We start from the raw sequence: 9,191 nt of genomic DNA, 5'->3' as shown, positions 1-9,191 counted from the left end.
GAAATAGTGAAGCTTTTTTACAAACGCCATGATACTCCAGAGAGTCCTCAGATAGGTTCAACTTGACTCCAGCCTGTGTTAACAGGTCTAGGCCTATAATAGCGTCGAACGAGTTGAGCGAATTCAACAGAAAGAATGGGGAGGTGTGCTTGAATGCCTTCATAAAGCACTTTTGCTTGATTTCGGTGGAGCCATGTATTGAGCTCACCGAGAACGGACTGGCGACCGGCATTACATTTTTTAGCTCTTTTACGGGCTTAATGTAATTCTTTGCCGCGCCGGTGTCAATTAACATCGGCAACGGCAACCGGAAGCGTTCCCTAAAAAATTCAGTGAGTCGTCGCTTGGGTCGTACTCATTGTCACTGTCGATATCCTTGACTGCAGCATTTGCTGCATTCTCATATTCCTGCTTGGGGTCTTTTGCGCTAGGCTTGGGGTTTTCTTGCACGACATTATTGATGCGCTGGCGTCTTGGACCTGTCGAACGATCCGAGGAATTTCTCCTATTAAAAGTTTTTTCTTTTGGTCGCCTGACAAAGTGTGGGTTTCTGTCCTGGCGTTGTTCATCTCGGTTGCCTTTCCCTTGTCTACCCTGGAAGCGGCTTTTGCCGTTTCCAGACGTTTGCGCTCGTTCCTCTATAGCCTTGGCGTAGGAACTCGCAAACATGCTCCTTTCAATGCTTGCTTCCGTTTCTCTGGCCAGAGCGAGGGCAGATGGCAAGTCCTTGGGTTGAGCCGGGAAGACCACAACTCTAAGGGACTTTTTGAGACCCGAAGTGAAGGCATGCAGGGCATCGGCTTTTACCTCAGCGTTGAGCAAGTCAGCGCCCTCTTGCTCGTGTGTCATCACAATTTTGTTGATGACAAGAGTCATCATCATCTAAGCTATATTTTAATTTTTTTTTTTCAATTTAATTTATTTATTTATTAAGGCATACGGGGAAATCTTGGAGCCCCTTTGTGTCCTTCTTTTCTATTATTTCTGCCCATTTGGGCGCGCCGGCTAACCATAGTTAGCTTTTTCTAGTTTACAATAATAATACAGAATAATAAAAACCACTCGCAGCCGGTGATGAGTCTTGCTACCTTATTTTGAATAGCCTGGATTCTAATAAAAAGTATGAAATATTTATTTTATCCCCCGTACCACAGCCGAACGCAGCGAAGAACCTTGGAGTGCTTCTGGATCGCAAGCATGTGACGGACATCAGCCTGGCTATTCAAAATAAGGTAGCAAGACTCATCACCGTCTGCGAGTGGTTTGTGCGAAACACCACCCTGCACAGAGACCTGAAACTAGCAACGGTATTTGACGAGATAAACCAGCACTCGAGCAGGTACCATGACAGGCTGGAGCGCCACAGAAATCGGCTGGCCAGCGCTCTTAACAGATTTCACCCACCAAGGAGGCTCAATAGAAGGCAACCGAGGGATCTCATTTCCCGATCTCCTTTGACAAGGGTCAGCAGAAGCTGACGCTTATCAAAAAACCTATTTGTTATATGTGTTTGTTATGTACTGTATTATTATTGTAAACTAGAAAAAGCTAACTATAGTTAGCCGGCGCGCCCAAATGGGCAGAAATAATAGAAAAATAGGACACAAAGGGGCTCCAAGATTTACACGTATGCCTTAATAAATAAATTAATTAGAAATAAAAAAATTGTTTTTTAGAGACACTTGATGGGTTGTCGAGTGAATAGCTTGTCAAACTTACATGTTCTGTAGCTTAACTCTCCTGTCGACTATTAGTGGTCCTTGATGACGTTGGGCGACAGGTTTGTGTTTCTCTCCTGTGTCCAGAGTTATGTATTTTTCTCCTGAGTCCAGGGGTCTTCCTTCTCAAGATTATGTATAATTGCTGGAGTTAGGAAGATTACGTTGGAGGGCTTGACTTCGCCTCCTTAGCTATCTTGCTAGCCTTGTGGCTTAGCAATCCAATGTAAATAAGTACAAAGTGATTTTAAGGCTATGCGCCGGAGTCGTGCTGTGTTTTTTTTAACAGCATTTCCAGAACTGAACTACATAAAATATTCTTGCTTAGTCTACCCTACGCGACAATGCATCGCGCCACCAAGACATGAGCGGCAAGCCGACTCAGCATTCCTTGCGGCACAGCGCGACACTCCAAATGGGAAGCGTCGGACTTCTACCGCCGAACGGTCTCAGCATAGAGCGCTGAACTTCATTATGGCGTCAGCATTACTTTGCGAGGCTACTTAGTTGCTAAGGGAATGTGAACTTGATGGTTTATTAACTTAGACATTCCAGCAGATACAACGATCGACTTGTTAGACACCGCAGTATACTTGCAAGGAGATTGCTTCTAGCTAGGCCGTTAAAGCGACTTAAAAGACTGGGATTCAGCAAGACGATTCGTTTATCGTCCAGCCCTCCCACAACCTGCTAGTAATCCTCGTGAGAGGTTTGGTTTATTAAGATTTGTTTTTATATGTGTTGCCCACGAGTTTGATGCAATGCGTTCGAAGTTTCGTTGAACCTTCAGAGTGAACAGACGTGTTTTTATCGAGCTCCGTATAAAATCACTTCATTTAGTTAAGTAAATAGTTAATAACATAAAATATATAAGCAAATGGAAAGCGAAAGAGACGCTATTGGCAATGTTATACACGTCTTATACACCCTGTACACGGCCGATATTCCGGTAACAAATACCTGCACTGTGGCAACATACGCGGATGATACAGCTATATTAGCTACCACCTCATCTAAAGAGGAAGCATCACAACTCCTGCAAGCAGAGCTACGCCTTATTGAAAGCTGGTTCCTTCTTTGGGAAATTTAAGTCAACGCCTTGAAATCTGCGCAAATAACTTTTGCATTAAGAAGAGGTGACTGCCCAGAAGTGTCATTTAATGAATTTCATAAAGTACCTTGGCTTGCACCTCGATCGCAGACTAACGTGGAAAAACCACATAAAAGCAAAGCGCAAGCAACTAAATTTAAAAGGTTTGATGATGACCTGGTTGCTTGGCCGAAAATCTCCAACTACTGTGGAATATAAAGTCAGTTTTACTTTGTCATTAAAAGTCACAGCTCTGAGGTACTGTCAGCAACTCAAATATTGAGATTCTACAACGCTACCAATCAAAAATGTTAAGACAAATTGTTAGTGCTCCATTTTATATTTCAAATGCAAGTATCCATAAAGACTTAGGAATCCATTATGTTAAAGAAGAAATATCAAAACATAGTAAAAAATATATAGACATAAAATAACTAAGCCTTAAGTTTGGTAAATAATAATAACAACGCTAGAAGACTTAGAAGATTTCACGTGCTAGATCTCCCTGACAGGTTTTAAGTATTAAAACATGTTATGCATAGAGTATGTAGTAGGGATTAATGGATAACTAATGCCTCTTTTAATTTAAGATTAATTATAAAATTTACTTATTGTCATACTTTTTTAAGATAGATTGTAAAAAAAAGAGAGAAAAAAAAATAGTATGCTTGTATTATTTTTATAAAATATATTTTTTTAAATCTATTTTCTTTTTTTTGGAAAATTGATGTTTTAAATTACAAGAGTTATAATTGCAGATCGCAGCTTTATTATATTTATAAGTTGAAATATTGATGAACTTAATATTAATGCTGTAAAAGCATTTAATATATAAATTAGGTTTTAATTATTGTATATATATTATATATATATTTTGTATTGTATATACATATATATATCATTTATACATATATAGCGACCGATCTGAGAAACTGTAAAAGCTAGAAGGTTGAGGTTGAGATTCAGCATACAGACCGCCAGCAAAACGCCCACACTTTGAAAAATTTGTTGATAAATTTTCACATTTTTGTTAGTTTGTAAATTTCTATCGATTTGCCAAAAAACTTTTTGACACGTACACTGAACGACCACAAGCCGCCCAGAACTGCCAAGCCCATACATTTGAAATATGTTTTTGGATAATTTATCATCTACTTATTAGTCTTGTTAGTTTTCTATCGATTTGCCAAACAACTTTTTACCACGCACACTCTTACGGCCTAAAACCGCATCATAATTTTATTAGTAGTGTAAACCTAAAACCCCTCAAAACTGCCAAACCCACACTTTGAAATAATTTTTAAATTTTTACTTATATTATTCCTCAATATCTATGGATATCCCAGAAAAATTATGAAATTTCGCGTTCGCATTCCCACCAGCCAAAGACACTAGAATAACAACATGCGTAACGCCATACGATTTTTTGGGACACGATTTTTTCGCCGTGGCTCTAGAGGTGGCTCCAGGCTCTCTCGAATTTTTGTTAGAGAGCGAGAGAGCGAAGAGCGGTACAGCGAACAGCTCTTTTCTACGCATACAGTGATAGCAGACAACTTTATGTGTGCACACGTATGCTCATGCATTGTAAATTTGACAAAATATGCCCTTCACCTTAGAAGTTCTTAGACTTTAAATCTGTATTATTTTTGATCAATTGGCACCATGCGAAAAATTCTTGTTTGCATTGCCTTAACGTTATTATTATTTGAAAATAGATTAGAAATAGCCAAATCTATGTACATACCATCACAAAATAAATTTCAAAAATGACTTTATATTAGAATATTTGTCATTAGAGTATTCAGCTTGCGGCGTGTGAAAAATTAATAAGGCAATGATTGTTGAGTGCTTGTGGCCGCACTTCGTGCCTCAAGATATGACCAAAACAATGACACTAGAATAATTCTAGTGTCTATGATGTGACTTTTGCAATAAACAGTTTTCATATTTTTATTTATTTTACAAATTTTTATTTTCTACTTCGTATTATTTTTATGAATTATTTATTTCTCAATGTAATGTCTTCTTTTTGGAAAATTTATATTTTAAATTACAGTAGTTATAATAATTTATATTTTACTTCCTTTAATTATTTAGTATATTTATTAAGTCATTTGACTTAATATGATTTATGTATGTTAATGATCCATTTTTATTATTTAAAGTGCACATTAGATTCAGTTGTTTTTCAGTATGTTTTTTTTTATTATATTCCAATTCAATAATTTTAAAAAGCTCGCCATTTCGGGTGGGAAGAAACGCGCGCCAATTTTTCTGTTTTTCCTTTTAATTTCTCTTAGCCCGTTTGCTTAAAGTTGGCTATACGCAGAGCTCCTCAATTTTTTGATATTTTCGCTATATAATCGAATTTATATTGAACTAAAGTTGTTTTGTTGCAAAAGTAAAGTACGGAAATACAAGCGCAAATAATAGTGATGATAACTATTTGCGATAAATAGTGAATAGTGAATATTGTTTACGTATTTTCGTAATTTGACGCGCTAACACAACGTGCTGCTGCTTTTCGACAAAGGTTTGAGTTGAAATTTATAAATTGTAAGTGAAAAAAAAAAAAACATTTTAATGGCCCAGTTGAATCACATTTGAAGAAAAAAAGAAGATACATAAGTGGGAGCAAGTGCAGCTTATCCCACTGTCGGAAATCTAGGCGCGATTTCCCCGCTCTTAAATTGTTTAGATTTCCTGAAAGGGATCCAACAATGCTAATAAGATGGGCGGAAAAATGCCAATTTACAGAAGATTTTGTGGCGAGCACTTCATCACTGTTTTTTTCGCTTATAAAAAATTGTCAGATGAGAGATAAATTAGAATTGAACATAAATATAAATGTGTAAACGGTAGCTAATTCGAGCGGCTATTTTAACAAACGAATTTAAAAAGCTTTAAAATTATAATAATCAGGGCGCGAATTTTTAAAAATTATTTTATTTTATCATATTGCTACGAAATTGGCAAAAAAAATTACCCTAATATGTACAATGTAAATTCATTTCTTCGATCAGAATTGATTTCCGCCCGAAAATCGTCTTCTAGCACAACACGCACACATATACGCGTTCTCGTCTCTTGTTTTTACTCACCCAAGCAAGCAAATTCTATTTTTAGATTTCTTACGTTCTCAGCGTGAGCGAGCGGAAAGAGAGCAATTTTGGCCGTCACAAAAAAAGTGGCTGCATAGTGCCAAACCAATGTATGGCCGTTACGCATCTTGTTATTCTAGTGTCTTTGCACCAGCTGAGTTACAGTTGGGGAACTTGATTATAGAATTCTCTCTTGTTTTGTAAATGATTTCGGTCAGTGTAAGGCAGTAACTTTGAAGTATAGCGCAACATATTACAGCTTGTATGTATAATAATCGAACTTATTTATCTCGGAAAAACGCTTCGAGTGGACGAAAGTCCGGGAAAACTAAAAGTCCGATGGCCATAATTTTGTTCCTTAAAAAAGTATTTCCTTATATGTAGAGCAACAGAAACATTTTATTTTAATATAATATAGAACAATCTAACTTATTTTGTTCATTTTAGTTTAGCATCCAAAGTATCCACCTCTAGGCACATATAATAATGTGCTATTATAGTTTTTATGACAGTTTGATTAAGCCAGCGAACATTAGTTCTGTGAAGAAATAAAAGCAGTTTCGTATTACTGTTATGCATGTTATATTACTCGTACGCTTGGTTAATTTGTTATCAATATTATTATATTGATATTATATATAATATAAATATATTTATTTTATATCAGTTGTTAGCACCTCTTTAAGTTTTGCGGTAAAAACAATTACTGCATTGCTTCGGTGTTGGCTTGCCAAATAACGGAATCATTTTCAGCCTTTTGCTCTTCTAGTTGTACGGATCTAACTGTTATTGAAAGGTTTCTGTTGTTTTTGTAGTCGCTGTTGGGCGATTTAATATTTAGCCAATTCCTTGTTCCATCTTGGGCATACAATAAATCAAGTTGTGGACAGGTGCTTATGAATGAAAGCGTAGGTACTGATTGATGGCGCGGATGCTTATATTCAATTTTATTCAGTCTTGCCCTGGCGCAGCTTGTCTTCTCAAGATTCATCAATTCAACATTCACGTTACTCGTTTTACGTAAAAGTGAGGATACTTGGACATTAATAAAAGGTGTGGACTCTAATGCATTTGAAACGGATACCTGACTGCTAATTGTCATGGTGAAATCTGAGGCAGTTTCCACATCCCGATGCCATAACGTACCGGGAACTTGGCTCGCAATAAAAAAAGCTCCGGCTAATGTTATAATACTTGCCGCATAGCTTAGAGATAGTACAGACAGGCTGTTAACGAGGAATTTCGTCCATTCAAGGCTAGGCAGCAACTGCACGAGCTCACTGTAAGTGAGCCAACCTCTACGCAGTCCCTGCTGTTCAGCCAAAGAACGTTCAACGTTTCTTAACTTATCAAAGAATAGCTCATTGGATATGTATATATTCCAACCCTAGAAAAAACGTATTTTATTTTTGTATTTTAGACATTGTAAAGTTTACCATAGCGGAAAGAAATTCGAGCTCGACTGCCTTGAGCCTATCTTCCGTCATACAAGCGTCACTGGCCCAGTCTTCCAGATAGAACCGTTCGTCGTGGCCCGCGTAGAATTTTGTGGAAATCATCTGTAAAGATAATTACCATTTATTCAACTTATAATTACCATATTAAAAACAGACAATCACATATGTATTAAAGCGGACTCAAGCAATGGTAGCCACGTCAAAACTTCTTGCTGACTGAGTGCATGTACAGACACAGTGAGTGCCGCTGTGAAATTTTACAATTTATTTCTGATCAAAATCATCGTCATTTTTCATTCAGCCGACAGTGAAACTAACGGAAATTTGTTTCAGCAGCTACAGTTTCGACATTTATAGCCATGTACTTTTTTACGGTGCGTTCATATTGTTGTTTGCATTAGTTTGCAAGTTATAGAGGAGTGCGTACTTACTAGTGACACAACAAACAGCTGCTGTGGTGTGATTCTGCAGCTATAGCCCGAGTCGATGACGTTTAAGCGATCGAGGTATATCAATGCCATAATTAAAGAGCAAGGCGTGGCATGTACTTGTGCAGCAGATACGCAACTTAGGCGATGCAAAGAATGCCCGCGATGAGTCTCCGAAAACAAATCTGCCGCGTACTCCGCAAAGGGTAAGGAGACCGACATTTCTGTGTCTGGTGTTCCAACGCCATAGTAGAGGCTTTTTCGAATGCGTTTTATAAAGTCTTCGTACTTCATAACCTGGAAATTTAAAAAATTTGCTAATACATATATTCGTGAAAACTTTTTAAATACCTCTCTCGGCGAAGCACATAACTTAAATCGCCCCATTTCTAAATAAATAACTGAAATATGCGAAAATAAAACTATTTAGTCCTATAAAAAAAACCGATACCGATCTAATAAATTTTTAATTACTTTTAAAAAAATCGTCAAGCTGCCGGCATTACCATGCAGAGGTTTTTAGAAACGATGAGAAGAGAAACACTCTTTTTTAGTTCATACAATTTTTGTATGGTAATGCACACCATTAGGCGTTACCAAGCGCAGTAAAAACTAAAAAGGGATATGCCAAATAGAAATAATTGACTATTAAATGTTTAATTCAAACCCCAAGTTTTCGATTTTTTGTTTTGTAAGCTGTCTATAAATATAAAATACTAAGAGTACACGGTGTATAAATATAAAATACTAGCTAACACTTATATCGATAGAATTAATTGTCTTGTCTTAAGAACAAGCGATAGTGTTATCGAGGTCGAGAAGCTTAAGTCAAGAGCTGGAAAGAGAAACAACGTGAATAAAAAGCCTTATATAAATTAACAAACAATTTTAATTATTGAGATTTATTATGCGACTATGCGCGTTCTGATGAGTTTTTAAACTAAAGACAGAGAACTTAAGCTTAATATGAAGTAGCCCGTCTTCTGAAGCAGCGCTCACGGCAGAATACTGACATTGCGCTTCACACGCTCCGGGCATGTTGGAATGCAGGAGTCATATTTCGCGACTTAGTTGCAGTCGCGCTGACGTTACTGCGCCCGCGTCCGGTCTTATCGTGGAGTTAGCGTGTTAACTCCTCCCCGCGTTAGGTTAAAGTCGTCCGTGGCTTTTCGGGAAGATATCGTCATCTCGATGCTGGAGTCGGGGTGTCGTCTTTTGACTCGACAGTAACGGATGTTTTGGATGATCCCATAAACAATTAGGACCACGGCGATGGTGACGCCGCTGCACTATGGGGCATTTGGCCTGTTTTTTTACAAAAATTAATACCTCCTAAACTATTGGAGATATTTGGATAAATTTTTTTTTATGCGTTACACATGCCCCCAGGAATA

General features: G+C 37.5%; 1 protein-coding gene across 5 annotated transcripts, besides 1 other annotated feature; it reads right to left on the bottom strand.

The window, feature by feature from the left end:
• Positions 1-4,191: 4,191 nt before the first annotated feature.
• Positions 4,192-6,060: a mobile genetic element.
• CG40191 (uncharacterized protein) lies at positions 4,895-8,502 on the bottom strand. 5 transcript variants are annotated; one of them, NM_001110883.3, is made up of 5 exons: positions 8,149-8,249; positions 7,801-8,094; positions 7,349-7,471; positions 6,590-7,299; positions 6,293-6,450 (listed from the first exon to the last, which is right to left on the bottom strand). In NM_001110883.3, the coding sequence occupies exons 1-4, from the start codon at positions 8,182-8,184 to the stop codon at positions 6,616-6,618; spliced, it is 1,137 nt and encodes a 378-aa protein (NP_001104353.1). In that variant the 5' UTR covers positions 8,185-8,249; the 3' UTR covers positions 6,293-6,450; positions 6,590-6,615. The 5 variants fall into 5 exon arrangements, with proteins under 5 accessions (NP_001015175.1, NP_001104353.1, NP_001015174.1 ...); NM_001015176.3 differs by lacking the exon at positions 6,293-6,450 and adding an exon at positions 8,272-8,502 and having other exon boundaries at positions 6,480-7,299; positions 8,149-8,198; NM_001015175.5 differs by having other exon boundaries at positions 4,895-7,299.
• Positions 8,503-9,191: the final 689 nt, after the last annotated feature.

This window comes from Drosophila melanogaster, chromosome 2R (genome assembly GCF_000001215.4).
Source record: "Drosophila melanogaster chromosome 2R".
Taxonomy (NCBI): domain Eukaryota; kingdom Metazoa; phylum Arthropoda; class Insecta; order Diptera; family Drosophilidae; genus Drosophila; species Drosophila melanogaster.
Note: the sequence above shows the minus strand (reverse complement) of the source record. Positions and strands in the feature narration are given on the sequence as shown.